Below are 22,412 nucleotides of genomic sequence, written 5' to 3'. Positions count from 1 at the left end.
CGTCCCATCACTGTGTGTATGTGTGTGTGTGGGGGAATCACAGACACAGGCCCCCGTCCCATCACTGTGTGTGTGGGAATCACAGACACAGGCCCCCGTCCCATCACTGTGTGTGTGTGGGGGAATCACAGACACAGACCCCGTCCCATCACTGTGTGTGTGTGTGTGGGGAATCACAGACACAGACCCCCGTCCCATCACTGTGTGGGGGTGGGAAATCACAGGCACAGACCCCCGTCCCATCACTGTGTGTGTGTGTGGGGGAATCACAGACACAGACCCCGTCCCATCACTGTGTGTGTGTGTGTGTGTGGGGGAATCACAGACACAGACCCCGTCCCATCACTGTGTGTGTGGGGGAATCACAGACACAGACCCCGTCCCATCACTGTGTGTGTGTGTGTGTGTGGGGGAATCACAGACACAGACCCCGTCCCATCACTGTGTGTGTGGGGGAATCACAGACACAGACCCCGTCCCATCACTGTGTGTGTGTGTGTTTGTGGGGGATCACAGACACAGACCCCATCCCATCACTGTGTGTGTGTGTGTGTGTGTGGGGGAATCACAGGCACAGACCCCCGTCCCATTACTGTGTGTGGGGGGGGGAATCACAGACACAGACCCCCGTCCCATCTGTGTTTGTGTGTGTGTGTGGGAATCATAGACACAGACTTCCGTCCCATCACTGTGTGTATGTGTGTGGGGGGAATCACAGACACAGACCCCCGTCCCATCACTGTGTGTGTGTGTGTGTGTGGGGGGGGGGGGATCACAGACACAGACCCCCGTCCCATCACTGTGTGTGTGGGAATCACAGACACAGACCCCCGTCCCATCACTGTGTGTGTGTTTGGGGGGAATCACAGACACAGACCCCCGTCCCATCACTGTGTGTGCGGGGCGGGGGAGGAATCACAGACACAGACCCCCGTCCCATCACTGTGTGTGTGTGTGGGGGAATCACAGACACAGACCCCCGTCCCATCACTGTATTATGTGTGTGGGGGAATCACAGACACAGACCCCCGTCCCATCACTGTGTGTGTGTGGGGGGAATCACAGACACAGACCCCCGTCCCATCACTATGTGTGTGTGTGTGTGTTTGGGGGGAATCACAGACACAGACCCCCGTCCCATCACTGTGTGTGTGTGTTTGGGGGGAATCACAGACACAGACCTCCGTCCCATCACTGTGTGTATGTGTGTGTGTTTGGGGGGAATCACAGACACAGACCCCCGTCCCATCACTGTGTTTGTGTGTGTGTGTAATCCCAGACACGGAGGCGTGCAGTGTTGAGTGATCCTCGGCCAGGCCTATGGCCAGTGAGCCAGCGGTCAGTGGGTACCGTTGTGTACACACTGAGGGAGGGGGTGTGACAGTAATGCAGCCAGTGCGGGGGGCCCTGGGGCTCCTGCTGTAGTGAGCACGCCCTGCCTGATGCTGGGTAAAGAAAGGTTTCTTGTCCTGCAGATGGATGAGATGGGGCCGGGACCCAGGATTCCCCAGGTCCTGGAGAAGATCCTTCAGCTCAAGGAGCAGCGGCAGGTGGAACTCACAGCGACAGCCGAGGCCTCCGGTACGTTTACACGCACGTCTCCGCTTCAGCCCGCCCTGCTCGCTCTCCCCAGACCCCCGATAACATCCGAGCAGGAGTAGGCCGTCCGGTCCCTCGATGCCTGCTTCGCCGTTTAATGAGCGGCGGGTGTGATATCCAGCCAGGGTTCGGGTTGGTTCCGATGCCCCCCATGGGTGAATAGCCTGCCGAAACGCACCAGGCACACCTGCTTTCGAGGAGGTTCCACAGGGTGCCACACCCAGAGATCAGCTAGAGTCAGCGCCTTCCCAGGAGCACCTGAGGGGAAGGAGAAAGTATGTCATTGAGTTTGAGCTGCTGTACGACCCCCTGATCTGAAAATGATGCACAACCGAGAGGGAGCTTTACTCTGTATCTAACCCCCTGTACCTGCCCTGGGAGTGTTTGATGGGACAGTGTAGAGGGAGCTTTACTCTGTATCTAACCCAGTGCTGTACCTGCCCTGGGAGTGTTTGATGGGACAGTGTAGAGAGAGCTTTACTCTGTATCTAACCCCCTGTACCTGCCCTGGGAGTGTTTGATGGGACAGTGTAAAGGGAGCTTTACTCTGTATCTAACCCAGTGCTGTACCTGCCCTGGGAGTGTTTGATGGGACAGTGTAGAGGGAGCTTTACTCTGTATCTAACCCAGTGCTGTACCTACCCTGGGAGTGTTTGATGGGACAGTGTCGAGGGAGCTTTACTCTGTATCTAACCCCCTGTACCTGCCCTGGGAGTGTTTGATGGGACAGTGTAGAGGGAGCTTTACTCTGTATCTAACCCCCTGTACCTGCCCTGGGAGTGTTTGATGGGACAGTGTCGAGGGAGCTTTACTCTGTATCTAACCCCCTGTACCTGCCCTGGGAGTGTTTGATGGGACAGTGTAGAGGGAGCTTTACTCTGTATCTAACCCCATGCTGTACCTGCCCTGGGAGTGTTTGATGAGACAGTGTAGAGGGAGCTTTACTCTGTATCTAACCCCCTGTACCTGCCCTGGGAGTGTTTGATGGGACAGTGTAGAGGGAGCTTTACTCTGTATCTAACCCCCTGTACCTGCCCTGGGAGTGTTTGATGGGACAGTGTAGAGGGAGCTTTACTCTGTATCTAACCACCTGTACCTGCCCTGGGAGTGTTTGATGGGACAGTATAGAGGGAGCTTTACTCTGTATCTAACCCCCTGTACCTGCCCTGGGAGTGTTTGATGGGACAGTGTAGAGGGAGCTTTACTCTGTATCTAACCCCCTGTACCTGCCCTGGGAGTGTTTGATGGGACAGTGTAGAGGGAGCTTTACTCTGTATCTAAACCCCTGTACCTGCCCTGGGAGTGTTTGATGGGACAGTGTAGAGGGAGCTTTACTCTGTATCTAGCCCCCTGTACCTGCCCTGGGAGTGTTTGATGGGACAGTGTAGAGGGAGCTTTACTCTGTATCTAACCCCGTGCTGTACCTGCCCTGGGAGTGTTTGATGGGACAGTGTAGAGGGAGCTTTACTCTGTATCTAACCCCCGTGCTGTACCTGCCCTGGGAGTGTTTGATGGGACAGTGTAGAGGGAGCTTTACTCTCTATCTAACCCTCTGTACCTGCCCTGGGAGTGTTTGATGGGACAATGTAGAGGGAGCTTTACTCTGTATCTAACCCCCGTGCTGTACCTGCCCTGGGAGTGTTTGATGGGACAGTGTAGAGGGAGCTTTACTCTGTATCTAACCCTCTGTACCTGCCCTGGGAGTGTTTGATGGGACAGTGTAGAGGGAGCTTTACTCTGTATCTAACCCTCTGTACCTGCCCTGGGAGTGTTTGATGGGACAATGTAGAGGGAGTTTCAGCCTCTGAGATTTACTCTCTTGCCTCTTGCTCTCAGTGTGAACTTCACATGCGTACAGTTTGTTAGAAAGGATTCCAGTTTGAATGGATAGTTGACAGTGAAGCTCTGCAGTGAGCACACACCTGAGGCAGGGACTCAATCTCCAGTCTGATCGCTGAATCTGAGAGTTCCTGTGTTGCTTGTGTCTCCACAGACGAGGTGGATGCAGCGATTGGAGCCACTCTCACTCCGGCCGATACTGAAGATGAAGACCTTATGTCGTCAATGTCAAAGAAAGAGGTTTGTGTTTGTGTAATACCTTTCTCTGCCCTGTGCACTAAATGGAACACTCATTGTGTTACCAGCCCTCACGCCATTGAGCCATGGCTCAGCAGATAGCTCGCTCTTGTCCTCGAGTCCGAAGGTCATGGTTCGAGCTCCCACTCCAGACTGACGCACCCGGTGGCAGGGCTGAGGGAGCGCCGCACTGTCGGAGGGGCGGTACTGAGGGAGCGCCGCACTGTCGGAGGGGCGGTAGTGAGGGAGCGCCGCACTGTCGGAGGGGCGGTACTGAGGGAGCGCCGCACTGTCGGAGGGGCGGTACTGAGGGAGGGCCGCACTGTCGGAGGGGCGGTACTGAGAGAGCGCCGCACTGTCGGAGGGGCGGTACTGAGGGAGCGCCGCACTGTCGGAGGGGCGGTACTGAGAGAGCGCCGCACTGTCGGAGGGGCAGTACTGAGGGAGGGCCGCACTGTCGGAGGGGCGGTACTGAGGGAGTGCCGCACTGTCGGAGGGGCGGTACTGAGGGAGTGCCGCACTGTCGGAGGGGCGGTACTGAGGGAGTGCCGCACTGTCGGAGGGGCAGTACTGAGGGAGCGCCGCACTGTCGGAGGGGCAGTGCTGAGGGAGTGCCGCACTGTCGGAGGGGCGGTACTGAGGGAGCGCCACACTGTCGGAGGGGCGGTACTGAGGGAGTGCCGCAGTATCGGAGTTGCCGTTAAACCGAGGCCCCGTCTGCCCTCTCGGGTGGATGTAAAAGATCCCGGGGCCACTATTGGAAGAAGAGCAGGGGGAGTTCTCCCCGGTGTCCTGGGGCCAATATTTATCCCTCCACCAACATCACTTTTATACAAAAGAAACAGATGATCTGGAACATTATCACGTTGCTGTTTGTGGCAATGTGATAATGACCCACATTACAGCAATGACCCCAATTCATTGGCTATGAAGTGTTTTGGGACGTCCGATATGAACATAGGAACAATGACGGACAGGTAAAGGCCCTCTGGTCACTCCAGCCCGTCCCACACAATCCCGATCCCTTGTGTATCTCAACATACACACTGTACCCCCACCCCGATCCTGTGCTCTCCTGGGAGAGGCAATAAGACACATTTAAAAAAAAAAAAAAAAACCCCAGGCCAATTTGTGGGGGGATAATCTGGGAAATTCCTCTCTGACCCTTCTCAGCGATCGGAACCAGTCCAGGAGATCACTCTGGCCCTGAATACCCTGCAGTGCCGACCTTCTGTAAGAGGTGATCTGCTCCACCCCCCACAGTCCGAAACAGGTCTAGCTCTCTCTCAAAGGAATTCACCGATCACCATCCACGGCATGAGACGGCAGCCTGTTCTCCTGACGTCTAACCTCAGACAACTTGAATTTGTGACCCTGGTCTTCCCTAACCTATTTAATCAGCTGGAACACCGTCTATTCCCTTATAAACCTCACATCAGACCCCGCTAAGTCTAGGCTGCTCTAAGGTGTAGAGTCCCAACTCTTTTAGCCCATCCTGATAACGAAGACGGTTTACACTGGGAATTATTCTAGTGGCCGGCTTCTGCACCCTCTCCAGAGCCTCAATATCACCAACCCTGTGAGGAGACCATAACTGGACCCAGTAGGCCAAGTGCCACCTGACTACGGTCTTGTGCAAGGACAAAACAGTACGCCTCGTCTTGTACTCAGTTGTCCCATGTGTATACCCCAACATCCTATCTGCTTGACAATCGCTGCATGGCATTGCTCGTGGCCCTTTAAGGGAGTATGCACTAGAATGAAAGTCTTTACGCGACTGAACCTCGACGGTCGGTTTATAAACTCCGGTGTCAAACAGGAACACGGCAAATGTTCTTCCTTTTCAGAAAAATCGCAAACGCAGAAACCGGAAGAAGAAGAAGCGTCCGGGCCGGAGCGAGGCGAGTGCGGCCCAGAAGAAGGCGGACAAGGTGCCGGTGACGGACACGGAGTCGGAGGTGGAGGTCGAGTACGTGACCGAGGAGCCCGAGGTCTTCGACACAAACTTCATCTACTTCAAGCGCATCTTCGAGTCCTTCAGGGTAAGCAGCTGCAGCGGCTCTCTGTGTCACGTCAACATGGGGCATCACACGGGGACAGTGTAGAGGGAGCTTTACTCTGTATCTAACCCCCTGTACCTGCCCTGGGAGTGTTTGATGGGACAGTGTAGAGGGAGCTTTACTCTGTATCTAACCCCCTGTACCTGCCCTGGGAGTGTTTGATGGGACAGTGTAGAGGGAGCTTTACTCTGTATCTAACCCCCTGTACCTGCCATGGGAGTGTTTGATGGGACAGTGTAGAGGGAGCTTTACTCTGTATCTAACCCCCTGTACCTGCCCTGGGAGTGTTTGATGGGACAGTGTAGAGGGAGCTTTACTCTGTATCTAACCCCCTGTACCTGCCCTGGGAGTGTTTGATGGGACAGTGTAGAGGGAGCTTTACTCTGTATCTAACCCCATGCTGTACCTGCCCTGGGAGTGTTTGATGGGACAGTGTAGAGGGAGCTTTACTCTGTATCTAACCCCATGCTGTACCTGCCCTGGGAGTGTTTGATGGGACAGTGTAGAGGGAGCTTTACTCTGTATCTAACCCCATGCTGTACCTGCCCTGGGAGTGTTTGATGGGACTGTGTAGAGGGAGCTTTACTCTGTATCTAACCCCCTGTACCTGCCCTGGGAGTGTTTGATGGGACAGTGTAGAGGGAGCTTTACTCTGTATCTAACCCCCTGTACCTGCCCTGGGAGTGTTTGATGGGACAGTGTAGAGGGAGCTTTACTCTGTATCTAACCCCATGCTGTACCTGCCCTGGGAGTGTTTGATGGGACAGTGTAGAGGGAGCTTTACTCTGTATCTAACCCCCTGTACCTGCCCTGGGAGTGTTTGATGGGACAGTGTAGAGGGAGCTTTACTCTGTATCTAACCCCATGCTGTACCTGCCCTGGGAGTGTTTGATGGGACTGTGTAGAGGGAGCTTTACTCTGTATCTAACCCCCTGTACCTGCCCTGGGAGTGTTTGATGGGACAGTGTAGAGGGAGCTTTACTCTGTATCTAACCCCCTGTACCTGCCCTGGGAGTGTTTGATGGGACAGTGTAGAGGGAGCTTTACTCTGTATCTAACCCCATGCTGTACCTGCCCTGGGAGTGTTTGATGGGACAGTGTAGAGGGAGCTTTACTCTGTATCTAACCCCCTGTACCTGCCCTGGGAGTGTTTGATGGGACAGTGTAGAGGGAGCTTTACTCTGTATCTAACCACGTGCTGTACCTGCCCTGGGAGTGTTTGATGGGACAGTGTAGAGGGAGATTTACTCTGTATCTAACCCCGTGCTGTACCTGCCCTGGGAGTTTTGATGGTACAGTGTAGAGGGAGCTTTACTCTGTATCTAACCCCCTGTATCTGCCCTGGGAGTGTTTGATTGGATAGTGTAGAGGGAGCTTTACTCTGTATCTAACCCCCTGTACCTGCCCTGGGAGTGTTTGATGGGACAGTGTAGAGGGAGCTTTACTCTGTATCTAACCACGTGCTGTACCTGCCCTGGGAGTGTTTGATGGGACAGTGTAGAGGGAGATTTACTCTGTATCTAACCCCGTGCTGTACCTGCCCTGGGAGTGTGATGGGACAGTGTAGAGGGAGCTTTACTCTGTATCTAACCCGTGCTGTACCTGCCCTGGGAGTGTGATGGGACAGTGTAGAGGGAGCTTTACTCTGTATCTAACCCCATGCTGTACCTGCCCTGGGAGTGTTTGATGGGACAGTGTAGAGGGAGCTTCACTCTGTATCTAACCCCCTGTACCTGCCCTGGGAGTGTTTGATGGGACAGTGTAGAGGGAGCTTTACTCTGTATCTAACCCCGTGCTGTACCTGTCCTGGGAGTTTTGATGGTACAGTGTAGAGGGAGCTTTACTCTGTATCTAACCCGTGCTGTACCTGCCCTGGGAGTGTGATGGGACAGTGTAGAGGGAGCTTTACTCTGTATCTAAACCCCTGTACCTGCCCTGGGAGTGTTTGATGGGACAGTGTAGAGGGAGCTTTACTCTGTATCTAACCCCCTGTACTTGCCCTGGGAGTGTTTGATGGGGACAGTGTAGAGGGAGCTTCACTCTGTATCTAACCCCCTGTACCTGCCCTGGGAGTGTGTGATGGGATAGTGTAGAGGGAGCTTTACTCTGTATCTAACCCCATGCTGTACCTGCCCTGGGAGTGTTTGATGGGACAATGTAGAGGGAGCTTTACTCTGTATCTAACCCCATGCTGTACCTGCCCTGGGAGTGTTTGATGGGACAATGTAGAGGGAGCTTCACTCTGTATCTAACCCCCTGTACCTGCCCTGGGAGTGTTTGATGGGACAGTGTAGAGGGAGCTTTACTCTGTATCTAACCCCATGCTGTACCTGCCCTGGGAGTGTTTGATGGGACAGTGTAGAGGGAGCTTTACTCTGTATCTAACCCCCTGTACCTGCCCTGGGAGTGTTTGATGGGACAGTGTAGAGGGAGCTTTACTCTGTATCTAACCCCCTGTACCTGCCCTGGGAGTGTTTGATGGGACAGTGTAGAGGGAGCTTTACTCTGTATCTAACCCCATGCTGGACCTGCCCTGGGAGTGTTTGATGGGACAGTGTAGAGGGAGCTTTACTCTGTATCTAACCCCCTGTACCTGCCCTGGGAGTGTTTGATGGGACAGTGTAGAGGGAGCTTTACTCTGTATCTAACCACGTGCTGTACCTGCCCTGGGAGTGTTTGATGGGACAGTGTAGAGGGAGATTTACTCTGTATCTAACCCCGTGCTGTACCTGCCCTGGGAGTTTTGATGGTACAGTGTAGAGGGAGCTTTACTCTGTATCTAACCCGTGCTGTACCTGCCCTGGGAGTGTGATGGGACAGTGTAGAGGGAGATTTACTCTGTATCTAACCACGTGCTGTACCTGCCCTGGGAGTTTTGATGGTACAGTGTAGAGGGAGCTTTACTCTGTATCTAACCCGTGCTGTACCTGCCCTGGGAGTGTGATGGGACAGTGTAGAGGGAGCTTTACTCTGTATCTAACCCGTGCTGTACCTGCCCTGGGAGTGTGATGGGACAGTGTAGAGGGAGCTTTACTCTGTATCTAACCCCCTGTACCTGCCCTGGGAGTGTTTGATGGGACAGTGTAGAGGGAGCTTTACTCTGTATCTAACCCCGTGCTGTACCTGTCCTGGGAGTTTTGATGGTACAGTGTAGAGGGAGCTTTACTCTGTATCTAACCCGTGCTGTACCTGCCCTGGGAGTGTTTGATGGGACAGTGTAGAGGGAGCTTTACTCTGTATCTAAACCCCTGTACCTGCCCTGGGAGTGTTTGATGGGACAGTGTAGAGGGAGCTTTACTCTGTATCTAACCCCCTGTACTTGCCCTGGGAGTGTTTGATGGGGACAGTGTAGAGGGAGCTTCACTCTGTATCTAACCCCCTGTACCTGCCCTGGGAGTGTTTGATGGGACAGTGTAGAGGGAGCTTTACTCTGTATCTAACCCCATGCTCTACCTGCCCTGGGAGTGTTTGATGGGACAGTGTAGAGGGAGCTTTACTCTGTATCTAACCCCCTGTACCTGCCCTGGGAGTGTTTGATGGGACAGTGTAGAGGGAGCTTTACTCTGTATCTAACCCTCTGTACCTGCCCTGGGAGTGTGTGATGGGACAATGTAGAGGGAGCTTTACTCTGTATCTAACCCCATGCTGTACCTGCCCTGGGAGTGTTTGATGGGACAATGTAGAGGGAGCTTCACTCTGTATCTAACCCCCTGTACCTGCCCTGGGAGTGTTTGATGGGACAGTGTAGAGGGAGCTTTACTCTGTATCTAACCCCATGCTCTACCTGCCCTGGGAGTGTTTGATGGGACAATGTAGAGGGAGCTTTACTCTGTATCTAACCCCATGCTGTACCTGCCCTGGGAGTGTTTGATGGGACAATGTAGAGGGAGCTTCACTCTGTATCTAACCCCCTGTACCTGCCCTGGGAGTGTTTGATGGGACAGTGTAGAGGGAGCTTTACTCTGTATCTAACCCCATGCTCTACCTGCCCTGGGAGTGTTTGATGGGACAGTGTAGAGGGAGCTTTACTCTGTATCTAACCCCCTGTACCTGCCCTGGGAGTGTTTGATGGGACAGTGTAGAGGGAGCTTTACTCTGTATCTAACCCTCTGTACCTGCCCTGGGAGTGTGTGATGGGACAGTGTTGTGACTGATGGTATTGTGTTTTTTTCGTTGTTTCAGCTGACCGATGACGTGAAGAAAGACAAAGACAAGGAGCCGGACAAGGCGGACAAGCTCGAGTCCACAGTGGTGCTGAAGAAGAAGGGGTTCGAGGCGGAGCAGAAGGGGAGCAGTGACGACGATGATGACCTGGACAGTGATGATGACATGGTGAGTGTGCCCTGGAACTGCCACTGAGTTTCCTGGTTAAACCATTCATCCATTGCTGGTCCCAGTTCACAGAATCTAGGCCCACACTCTCAGTGCCGTACTGAGGGAGTGTCGGAGGGGCCGTACTGAGGGAGTGCCGCACTGTCGGAGGGGCAGTACTGAAGGAGTGCCGCACTGTCGGAGGGGCAGTACTGAGGGAGTGCCGCACTGTCGGAGGGGCAGTACTGAGGGAGCGCCGCACTGTCGGAGGGGCAGTACTGAGGGAGCGCCGCACTGTCGGAGGGGCAGTACTGAGGGAGCGCCGCACTGTCGGAGGGGCAGTACTGAGGGATCACCGCACTGTCGGAGGGGCAGTACTGAGGGAGCGCCGCACTGTCGGAGGGGCAGTACTGAGGGAGCGCCACACTGTCGGAGGGGCAGTACTGAGGAATAATCCTTATCCCAGCACGCTCAGGTGACGAGGAGACAGGTTTGGGGTGGGTGGGAGAAATGGCGGTGAGCGCTGTGTAACTGTGTGCTTCCTGTCTGTCAGGATAAGCGGGACGACCTCCCGAAGCTGTCGAAGAAGAAGCTGCGGAGATTGAACCGTCTGAGTGTGGCTGAGCTGAAACAGGTGAGTTGTCTGTCTCGCGTGGGGGAGGGGGAGGGGGCAGAGGTCCTGAGCCACGGGGGTCTCTGGGCAGGCTTCTCCCCAACTTCTGTCTCCGCCCTGCCTCAGCTCATCTGCTGCTGAAACCCTCATCCATACCGTTGATACCTCCAGACTTGACTATTCCAACGCACTCCTGGCCGGCCTCCCACATTCTACCCGACGGAAACTAGAGGTGATCCAAAACTCGGCAGCCCCCTTGTCGTAACTTGCAACGAGATCCACTCACCCATCACCCCCTGTGCTCACTGCCCTGTGTCCTAACTCACACCCAGTCCCGATCACCCATCACCCCTTGTGCTCACTGCCCTGTGTCCTAACTCACACCGAGTCCCGCTCGCCCATCACCCCCTGTGCTCACTGCCCCGTGTCCTAACTCACACCCAGTCCCGATCACCCATCACCCCTTGTGCTCACTGCCCCGTGTCCTAACTCGCACCGAGTCTCGCTCACCCATCACCCCCTGTGCTCGCTGACCCATGTCCTAACTCACACCCAGTCCCACTCACCCATCACCCCCTGTGCTCACTGCCCCGTGTCCTAACTCGCACCGAGTCTCGCTCACCCATCACCCCCTGTGCTCGCTGACCCATGTCCTAACTCTCCGAGTCCCACTCACCCATCACCCCCTGTGCTCACTGCCCCATGTCCTAACTCACACCGAGTCCCACTCACCCATCACCCCCTGTGCTCACTGCCCCATGTCCTAACTCGCAGCAAGTCCCACTCACCCATCACTGACCTACATTGTGGTATATATCAATGATTTAGACTTGAATATTGGGGGTACGATTAAGAAGTTGGCCGACAATATTAAAATTGGCCATGATAATGAAGAAAGCTGTGGACTGCAGGAAGATATCGATGGACTGGTTGAATGGGCAGAACAAAGGCAAATGGAATTCAATCCGGAAAAAGTGTGAGGTAATGCATTTGGGAAGGGCTAACAAGGTAGGAGATTGAGAAGTGTGGAGGAAGAAAGGGATCTTGGAGTGCAGGTCCACAGATCCCTGAAGGTAGCAGGCCAGGGAGATAAGGTGGTTAAGAAGGCATACGGAATACTTGCCTTTATTAGCCGAGGTATAGAATACAAGAGCAGGGAGGTTATGCTTGAACTGTATAAAACTGTATAAACTGGTTAGGCCACAGCTGGAGTACTGCGTGCCGTTCTGGTCACCACATTACAGGAAGGATGTGATTGCACTGGAGAGGGTACAGAGGAGATTTACCAGGATGTTGCACTGGAGAGGGTACAGAGGAGATTTACCAGGATGTTGCACTGGAGAGGGTACAGAGGAGATTTACCAGGATGTTGCACTGGAGAGGGTGCAGAGGAGATTTACCAGGATGTTGCACTGGAGAGGGTACAGAGGAGATTTACCAGGATGTTGCTCTGGAGAGGGTACAGGGGAGATTTACCAGGATGTTGCACTGGAGAGGGTACAGAGGAGATTTACCAGGATGTTGCACTAGAGAGGGTACAGAGGAGATTTACCAGGATGTTGCACTGGAGAGGGTACAGAGGAGATTTACCAGGATGTGATTGCACTGGAGAGGGTACAGAGGAGATTTACCAGGATGTGATTGCACTGGAGAGGGTACAGAGGAGATTTACCAGGATGTTGCACTGGAGAGGGTACAGAGGAGATTTACCAGGATGTGATTGCACTGGAGAGGGTACAGAGGAGATTTACCAGGATGTTGCACTAGAGAGGGTACAGAGGAGATTTACCAGGATGTTGCACTGGAGAGGGTACAGAGGAGATTTACCAGGATGTTGCACTGGAGAGGGTACAGAGGAGATTTACCAGGATGTTGCACTGGAGAGGGTACAGAGGAGATTTACCAGGATGTTGCACTGGAGAGGGTACAGAGGAGATTTACCAGGATGTTACACTAGAGAGGGTACAGAGGAGATTTACCAGGATGTTGCACTGGAGAGGGTACAGAGGAGATTTACCAGGATGTTGCACTGGAGAGGGTACAGAGGAGATTTACCAGGATGTTGCACTGGAGAGGGTACAGAGGAGATTTACCAGGATGTTACACTAGAGAGGGTACAGAGGAGATTTACCAGGATGTTGCACTGGAGAGGGTGCAGAGGAGATTTACCAGGATGTTGCCGGGACTGGGGAATTTTAGTGATGAGGAAAGATTGGATGGGCTGGGGTTGTTTTCCTTGGAACAGAGGAGGCTGAGGGGAGAGCTGATTGAGGTGTATAAAATGATGAGGGGCCTGGATAGAGTGGATAGGACGGACCTGTTTCCCTTGGCAGAGGGGTTAACAACCAGGGGGCATAAGAACATAACACAAGAATTAGGAGCAGGAGTCGGCCATTCGGCCCCTCGAGCCTGCTCCGCCATCCAATACAATCACGGCTGATCTTATCCCTCAACTCCACTTTCCAGCACAATCCCCATATCCCTTGATTCTCAAAGTCCAAAATCTATCGATCTCTGTCTTGAGTACACAACGATTCAGCCTCCACAGCCCTCTGGGGCAGAGAATTCCAAAGATTCACCCCCCTCTGAGTGAAGAAATTTCTCCTCATCTCAGTCCTAAATGGCCGAGCCCTTATCCTGAGACTGTGTGACCCCTGGTTCTAGACTCCCCAGCCCCGGGGGGAAACACCCTCCCTGCATCTACCCTGTCAAGCCCCCTTAGAATCTTGTATGTTTCAATACGATCACCTCTCATTAATTTAAACTCCAGAGAGTATCGGCTCAATCTCCCCTCGTAGGACAACCCTCTCATTGCAGGAATCAGTCTGGTGAACCTGTGTTGCACTGCCTCCAAGGCAAGTATATCCTTCCTTGGATAAGGAGACCAGAACTGTACGCAGTACTCCAGGTGTGGTCTCGAGGGGCTGAATGGCCGACTCCTGCTCCTAATTCTTATGTTATAACCCCTGGTGTTGACCTGTACAATTGTAGCAGGACTTCCTTACTTTTGTACTCTATCCCCCTTGCAATAAAAGCCAGCATTCCATTTGCCTTCCTGCTTGCTTGCTGTTCCTGCGTACTAACTGTGTTTCTTGTTCAGAGAGTTTTGGGTATACTAGTACATCAACATTTCATACTTTCTCACCATTTTAACAACATATTCTGTGTTTCTATTCCTACCAAAGTGAATCATCTCTCATTTCCCCACATTATACTCCATTGACTTGTGGGGGAAGGTTTCGAGGGCAGTTGAGACATTCCTTCACCCAGAGGGCGGTGGGGGTCTGGAACTCACAGCCTGAAAGGGTGGTAGAGGCAGAAACCCTCACATTAAAACAGTACTTGGATGTGCACTTGTAACCTACAGGGCTACGGACCGAGAGCTGGGAAGTGGGATTAGGCAGGGTAGCTCTTGGTCGGCCGGAGCGGACACGATGGGCCGAAATCGTGCAGTAGATTTCTCGATCTCTCTCTGTCTCTGCTGTGACAGCGCGGGTTCGATGGAGTAAAACATTCGGCTAAGTGAGGAGGAACAGTAGGTCGCTCAGACGGAATCAGGAAATGAGACAGGGACCTTGGCACGCGTGTCTACCAGTCACGGATTACGTGAGCGGGTAAAGCTAGCAGATGGAGGTCACTGTGTGCAAGTGTGTGGTCATCCACTCCGGATCCAACACACACAGATTGGAATAATTTCTTATTGGGAGAGAGACAAGGAGCTGTGGGGGAGCGAAGGGATTTTGGGGGTCCGTGTACACACAGCACCAAAAGCTGACACCGGTCCAAAAACATCGAATGGAACGTTGGCCTTTATCTCGGGGGCTGGAATACAATCGGTGGGAGTGATGTTCCAGTTTATATAAAGCTCCGGTCAGACCACCATCGGGAGAGACTGCGTCCCATCCTGGGCCCCGCCCCTCGGGGAGGGGATATATCGGTCTCGGAGGGGCAGCGGGGCAGATTCACCAGAACCATACCCCGGGGCTTCGAGGGTTAAATCCCGAGGGCGGGGTCGCGCACACAGACTGGGCCTGTGTCCCCTCGGGTGTGGAAGATTAAGGGGCGATCTCATCGAGGGGTTTGAGAGGGTTAAAGGGTTCGATGGGGGAGATCGAGGGAGAAAGTGTTCCCTCGAGTGGGTCAGCCCAGAACAAGGGGGCGACACCTTGCCATTAGAGCCCGGCCGTTCAGGGAGCACTTCTTCACACAAAGGGCCCTGGGAATCGGGAACTCTCTCCCCCAAAACGCTGTCGAGGTCGGGGGTCAGTTGGGAATGTCACGGCTGAGAGATAGATTTTTGTTGGGTCAGGGTATTGAGGGTTACAGAACCAAGGCGGGTAGATGGGGTGGGGGGTACTGATCAGCCATGATCTGATTGAATGGCGGAACAGGAAGGCCAATGGAATCTTGACCTTTATTGCAAAGGGGATGGAGTATAAAAGCAGGGAAGTCTTGCTCCAGTTATACAGGGTATTGGTGAGGCCACACCTGGAGTACTGCGTGCAGTTTTGGTTTCCATATTTACGAAAGGATACACTTGCTTTGGAGGCAGTTCAGAGAAGGTTCACTCGGTTGATTCCGGGGATGAGGGGGTTGACTTATGAGGAAAGGTTGAGTAGGTTGGGCCTCTACTCATTGGAACTCAGAAGACTGAGAGGTGATCTTATCGAAACATATAAGATTATGAGGGGGCTTGACAAGGTGGATGCACTAGAACTAGGGGGCGTGATCTTAGAATAAGGGGCCGCCCATTTAAAACTGAGCTGAGGAAGAATTTCTTCTCTGAGGGTTGTAAATCTGTGGAATTCGCTGCCTCAGAGAGCTGTGGAAGCTGGGACATTGAATAAATTTAAGACAGAAATAGACAGTTTCTTAACCGATAAGGGGAAGGGGTTATGGGAAGTGGAGCTGAGTCCATGATCAGATCAGCCATGATCGTATTGAATGGCAGAGCAGGCTCGAGGGGCTGTATGGCCTACTCCTCCTATTTCTTATGTTCTTATTAACAGGCCAGAGGGGCTGAATGGCCTCCTGTTCCTAACAGAGTACATAACCAGCATTTGAATGAGAAGAAGCCGCTTGAGTTGCAGGTGGGACTCTCCATCGTAACTGGGAGGGTTGTTGGGGTTCCCCTGTCTCTTTTGGCTCCTGTTCACTCCGTGGAGCGACTGCGATGCAGCTTTGTGGGGGGGATGGGAACGTTTTCTTGTAGCTCGTACTGACCGTTGACTTGACCCCACAGCTGGTGGCCCGCCCGGACGTGGTGGAGATGCACGACGTCACTGCGCACGACCCAAAGCTGCTCGTCCACCTGAAGGCCACCCGCAACTCCGTGCCGGTGCCCCGCCACTGGTGCTTCAAGCGCAAGTACCTCCAGGGCAAGCGGGGCATCGAGAAGCCCCCCTTCGAGCTGCCCGAGTTCATCCGCCGCACCGGGATCCAGGAGATGCGGGAGGCGCTGCAGGAGAAGGTGAGGCCAACGCCAATCCCGTGCGTGCGGAGGGGGGGGGGGGGCAAAGAATGAGCTCGGCCGCGATGCACCTTGTAGTCGAATAGTCGTCGCGTCGGGGAAGCTCGAGAGGAACACGCCGCTTGGTGATTGATTCTGGTGGACCAGTGACAGTCGGGCATGGGGGGTGGTGGGGGGGAAAGGGAGATTCGAGCCTCGTGCTGCAGATTCTGCGGGGTGAGCGCCCACCCTCGGCGGTGGGGGAGGGGCAGAGCGGTTGGGGCTCGAGATCCCCCCCCCCCCCCCCCCAACCCGGCCTTGGGTCCAGGCCGCAGTCAACTGCTTCTGCCACCAGGGGTCACTGCCGTGTTGCATCAATGCCCGGCAGGGGGGCGTTTGGGCCTCAGTGCCTGTGAGCTGGTGGGGTGAGCTGTGAGACTGAGCCCCGGTCTAATTGTGTGTGTGTGTGTGTCCGCAGGAAGAGCAGAAGACGATGAAGACTAAAATGAGGGAGAAAGTGCGCCCGAAGATGGGTAAAATCGATATCGACTACCAGAAACTGCACGACGCTTTCTTCAAATGGCAGACCAAACCCAAACTGACCATCCACGGAGACCTGTATTACGAGGTAGGGTAAGAGTGGGATTAGCACCCCCCCCCCCCCCACCCGAGGCCGAATAACTCGCTCACCTCGAGGCGGAGAGATTGGACGCAGCAAAATCCTGACTCGTTTACCCGGGTCTACTATGGGGAAAGGTGCCCCCCAAACCTGGTCTGGCCTTCACGTGACTCCACCCCCCCCCTCCACCGTGGCTGCTTCTTGTACTAGGAATGTGCAGTAACTACCCCAGAAACAAATTAAAATCCATTCTCCCCCCACCATCACAGGCCCCCTGAAAACTGGAATGGGTCTTGAGTTCTCTTTCTGATCTCCCCTTCTGCTCCCGCTCCATGTCTGACCCCCCTGCCTGCCCATCTCTGAGCCATTCTGGAACGTTTCACTACAATCCGTGTCAGCCGTGGCTCAGTGGGTAGTTCTCTCTCTCTCTCTCTCTCTCTCTCTCTCTCTCTCTCTCTCTGTGTGTGTGTCTCTCTCTCTCTCTCTCTCTCTCTCTCTCTCACCTGAGTCAGGAGGCCGTGGGTTCAAGTCCCATTCCAGAGACTTGAGTCCTATCATCCAGGCCGACGCTCTTAGTGCCAGTGCTGAGGGAGCACCGCACTGTCGGAGGGGCAGTACTGAGGGAGCGCCGCACTGTCGGAGGGGCAGTACTGAGGGAGTGCCGCACTGTCGGAGGGGCAGTACTGAGGGAGCGCCGCACTGTCGGGTGCCATCTTTTGGATGAGGCCCCATCTGCCCCCTCGGGTGGATTTAAAAGATCCTGTGGCACTATTTCAAATGGGCGTTCTCCCCAATGTCCTGGGGCCATCCTTCAGCCACTGTCTAAGACAGATGATCACACTGCTGTGTGTGGGAGCTTGCTGTGCGCAAATCTGCTGCCACATTTCCCACATTCCAACAGTGACTGCACTCCAAATGTAATTGGCTTGAGGTGCTTTGAGATGTCCTGTGGTGGTGAAAAGCGCTGTAGAAATCCTATCTTTCATTTCCTGTACAGGGATCCCTGTCGATGTGCAAGTGCTTCCTCTGAATTGGCATGGTCCATAATAAAAGGATTGTGTTGTCTTAAGACTGTAATCTAATCTCAGCAAGTGCAGATTACTGTTGTAAAATTGATGTACAAGTAGATTTATGAGGTCTGGATCTCTCTAATTGCATCGTAACCTTCTAATTACTCCCTGCTAATCAGTTTATTGCACAAACCCCAGTTCTAAAATTACACCCTTTCCTCACTGACACACTGCACAGTTTGCAAGCTGGTCTATACTGACTCTCTTCCGCAAATGGCAATCGACATTGGATCACTCGTTAATTTTAAATCTCAGATTGATAGCTTTTTGTTAAGCAAAGGAAGGGATGTGGGCCAAAAGCGGGTAGATGGAGTTAGGTCGCAGATCAGCCGTGATCTCATTGAATGGCGGAGCAGGCTCGAGGGGGGAGGCTGAATGGCCTCCTGTTCCGATATTCTCCTCGAATTGCAATTCTACATTGGCACTAACGTTGATCAAAGCCATACAGGGTTTTGATAGAGAAGGTGGGGAGGGACTGTTCCCGGGGGCAGGAGGGACGGGAACCAGAGGGACACGGATTGACGATAATCGGCGATGGAACCAGAGGGGGAGACGAGGAGAATGTTTTTACGCAGTAACTATTTGTACTAAGTCTCCCTTCTGCGCAGAAGGGAGGCTTAGTGGTGGGTGGGTGGGCGGGGGGGGAGGCAGGTGGGGGGCGGTGGCATGTGGAGGGGGGTAAGGTCTTGCGCTGGGGCAAGGGACTTCGGTTGGAACTTGGTGGCTTTTGGGGAGACCTATCCTCTGTGGCTTTTGAAGTCAAAATGGATCGAATTACAAATTGGAAAGTCAGTCAGAACTTGGGCTGGGCGGTTCCTGTTACACATTCCAGAGGAACTTCAGGGTGTGGCTTATCCTCCAAGGGGACCAATCAGAAACACGGCTGCATTTCAGTTTGTACAAATAGACACAGTCATGTTTTTATGCAGCGAGTTGTTGTGATCGGGAACGCGCTGCCTGAAAGGGCGGTGGGAGCAGATTCAATCGTGACTTTCAAACCGGTAAATACTGGGACAGGAGAAATGTGCCGGGGCTGTGGGGAAAGAATTGAACAAATATTTTGGTTCTGTCTTCACGAAGGAAGAGACAAATAACCACCTGGAAGTACTAGGAGGCCGAGGGTCTAGTGTGAAGGAGGAACTGAAGGATATCCTTATTAGACGGGAAATTGTGTTAGGGAAATTGATGGGATTGAAGGCTGATAAATCCCCGGGGCCTGATAGCCTGCATCCCAGAGTACTTAAGGAAGTGGCCCTAGAAATAGTGGATGCATTGGTGATCATTTTCCAACAGTCTATCGACTCTGGATCAGTTCCTATGGACTGGAGGGTTGCTAATGTAACACCACTTTTTAAAAAAGGAGGGAGAGAGAAGGCGGGTAATTATAGACCGGTTAGCCTGACATCAGTAGTGGGGAAAATGTTGGAATCAATTATTAAAGATGAAATAGCAGCACATTTGGAAAGCAGTGACAGGATCGGTCCAAGTCAGCATGGATTTATGAAAGGGAAATCATGCTTGACAAATCTGCTGGAATTTTTTGAGGATATAACTAGCAGAGTGGACAAGGGAAAACCAGTGGATGTGGTGTATTTGGACTTTCAAAAGGCTTTTGACAAGGTCCCACACAAGAGATTGGTGTGCAAAATTAAAACGTATGGTATTGGGGGTAATGTACTGACGTGGATAGAGAACTGGTTGGCAGACAGGAAGCAGAGAGTCGGGATAAACGGGTCCTTTTCAGAATGGCAGGCAGTGACTAGTGGAGTGCCGCAGGGCTCAGTGCTGGGACCCCAGCTCTTTACAATATACATCAATGATTTGGATGAAGGAATTGAGTGTAATATCTCCAAGTTTGCAGATGACACTAAACTGGGTGGCAGTGTGAGCTGTGAGGAGGATGCTAAGAGGCTGCAGGGTGACTTGGACAGGTTAGGTGAGTGGACAAATGCATGGCAGATGCAGTATAATATGGATAAATGTGAGGTTATCCACTTTGGGGGCAAAATATCTGAATGGCGACAGATTAGGAAAAGGGGAGATGCAACGAGACCTGGGTGTCATGGTACATCAGTCATTGAAAGTTGGCATGCAGGTACAGCAGGCGGTGAAGAAGGCAAATGGTATGTTGGCCTTCATAGCGAGAGGATTTGAGTATAGGAGCAGGGAGGTCTTACTGCAGTTGTACAGGGCCTTGGTGAGGCCTCACCTGGAATATTGTGTTCAGTTTTGGTCTCCTAATCTGGGGAAGGACGTTCTTGCTATTGAGGGAGTGCAGCGAAGGTTCACCAGACTGATTCCAGGGATGGCTGGACTGACAGATGAGGAGCGGCTGGATTGACTGGGCCTTTATACACTGGAGTTTAGAAAGATGAGAGGGCATCTCATAGAAACGTATAAGATTCTGATGGGATGGGACGGGACTGGACAGGTTAGATGCGGGTAGAATGTTCCCGATGTTGGGGAAGTCCAGAACCAGGGGGTCACAGTCTTAGGATAAGGGGTGAGCCATTTAGGACTCAGATGAGGAGAAACTTCTTCACTCAGTTGTTAACCTGTGGAATTCCCTGCCGCAGAGAGTTGTTGATGCCAGTTCATTGGATATATTCAAGAGGGAGTTAGATATGGCCCTTACGGCTAAAGGGATCAAGGGGTATGGAGAGAAAGCGGGAATGGGGTACTGAGGGAATGATCAGCCATGATCATATTGAATGGCGGTGCAGGCTCGAAGGGCCGAATGGCCTACTCCTGCACCTATTTTCTATGTTTCTATTAAGAGCAGAGGGGAGTGGGACTGATATAAACAGGAAATGCTGGAAATACTCAGCGGATCAGGCAGCAGCTGTGGCGAGAGAAACAGAGTGAATGTTTCAGGTCGATGACCCTTGGTCAGAACTGGCGAGTGTAACAGATTGTTAAGGAGCACCGAGAGGGGGTAGCGGAGAAAGTACAAAGGGGAAGGTCGGTGATGGGGTGGAGGGCAGGAGAGATTCGAGAGACAAAAGGGGATGATGGGCCGAATTGAAATGATAATGATAAAGGTTAGAAAAAGCTTAGTCTAGATTGGGTGTGAATGGTGGGGTAATGACCAGCTGCCATTGGAGACAAAGAGAAAAAAAACATTAACTTGTGTGTGGGTGGGAGGGGGTGCGAGCCAAATGACTAGAGGTTCTGGTCTGAAATTGTTGAACTCGATGTTGAGTCCCGAAGACTGTAAAGTGTCGAAACGAAAGATGAGGGGCTGTTCCTCGAGCTTGCGTTGAGCTTCATTGGAACAGTGCAGGAGGCCGAGGTCAGAGTGGGAGTGGGGCGGGGAATTAAAGTGACAGGCGACAGGACGCTCAGGGTCACACTCCCGGACTGAACGGAGGTGATCCACAAAGCGGTCTCCCAATCTACACTCGGTCTCCCCGCTGTAGAGGAGACTGCACCGTGAGCAGCGAATACTATTCTGTAATCCCGGGCGGATCCAAAACGTGAAGGCTGGCATTTCAGTCAGAACCCGCGTGGATTCAGTCTGGAGCGGAGAGGGTTACCGAGGAAAGAGATGTGGCTGTGAAAGCGAGTCTTGGCAGATACTGGGTCAAACACGAGGAAGGAAACAGATTTTCACTTCTGTGAAGCCAGGGCAGGTTTGACTCTGTAAATGGTGGGTGTTGTAGAGTGGGGCACTGCGTCTGTGTCTGTGAGGGGAATGATACCCCTTACAGAAGGAGCCCGCGTGGTTAATTGAAGGCGTTTTGTTTGCTTGAACCACCAGGGCAAAGAGTTTGAGACGCGGCTGAAGGAGAAGAAACCGGGAGACCTGTCGGATGAGCTGAGGCTGGCCCTCGGGATGCCTGTGGGAACTGTAAGTAAATCCCCTTCCCTCCGGAGCAGCATCTCGTTACATCACATACTGTAACCCCCCCCCCCACCCCGGCCGAGATCTCTGCGCTCCTCCAATTCTGGCCTTGTGCTCATTCCCGCCCCCCCCCCCCCGATTCCCATCGCTCCACCATCGGTGGCCGTGCCTTCAGCTGCCTGGGCCCCAAGCTCTGGAACTTCCTCCCTAAACCTCTCCGCCTCTCTCATAGAACCACAGAAATTTACAGCACGGAAGGAGGCCATTCGGCCCATCGTGTCTGCTCCGGCCGACCAAGAGCTACCCAGCCTAATCCCACTTTCCCGCTCTGGGTCCGTAGCCCTGTAGGTTACGGCACTTCAGGTGCACATCCAAGTACTGTTTAAATGTGGTGAGGGTTTCTGCCTCTACCACCCTTTCAGGCAGTGAGTTCCACCCCAGACCCCCACCACCCTCTGGGTGAAGACATTTCCCTCAAACCCCCTCTAAACCTCCCCCCAATGACTTTAAATCCATGCCCCCTGGTTGTTGACCCCTCTGCCAAGGGAAACAGGTCCGTCCTATCCACTCTATCCAGGCCCCTCATCATTTTATACACCTCAATCAGCTCTCCCCTCAGCCTCCTCTGTTCCAAAGAAAACAACCCCAGCCTATCCAATCTTTCCTCATAGCTAAAATTCCCCAGTCCTGGCAACATCCTGGTAAATCTCCTCTGTACCCTCTCTAGTGCAACATCCTGGTAAATCTCCTCTGTACCCTCTCTAGTGCAAC

The 22,412-nt window shown here is 53.1% G+C and overlaps 1 protein-coding gene across 1 annotated transcript in view; it reads left to right on the top strand.

Moving 5' to 3' along the window:
- Window positions 1-21,701, top strand: part of sf3b2 (splicing factor 3b, subunit 2) — a 38,137-nt gene extending 16,436 nt beyond the window's left edge. Inside the window, exons 8-15 of the mRNA XM_070867993.1 lie at window positions 1,476-1,581; window positions 3,593-3,678; window positions 5,523-5,717; window positions 9,918-10,067; window positions 10,600-10,680; window positions 15,902-16,129; window positions 16,587-16,736; window positions 21,558-21,701. Of these exons, the coding sequence (XP_070724094.1) occupies window positions 1,476-1,581; window positions 3,593-3,678; window positions 5,523-5,717; window positions 9,918-10,067; window positions 10,600-10,680; window positions 15,902-16,129; window positions 16,587-16,736; window positions 21,558-21,701 (1,140 nt within the window). The remainder of the gene's footprint in view (window positions 1-1,475; window positions 1,582-3,592; window positions 3,679-5,522; window positions 5,718-9,917; window positions 10,068-10,599; window positions 10,681-15,901; window positions 16,130-16,586; window positions 16,737-21,557) is intronic.
- The last annotated feature ends 711 nt before the right edge of the window (window positions 21,702-22,412 follow it).

This window comes from Pristiophorus japonicus, chromosome 27, assembly GCF_044704955.1.
Source record: "Pristiophorus japonicus isolate sPriJap1 chromosome 27, sPriJap1.hap1, whole genome shotgun sequence".
NCBI classification, from domain to species: Eukaryota; Metazoa; Chordata; class Chondrichthyes; family Pristiophoridae; genus Pristiophorus; species Pristiophorus japonicus.
Note: the sequence above shows the minus strand (reverse complement) of the source record. Positions and strands in the feature narration are given on the sequence as shown.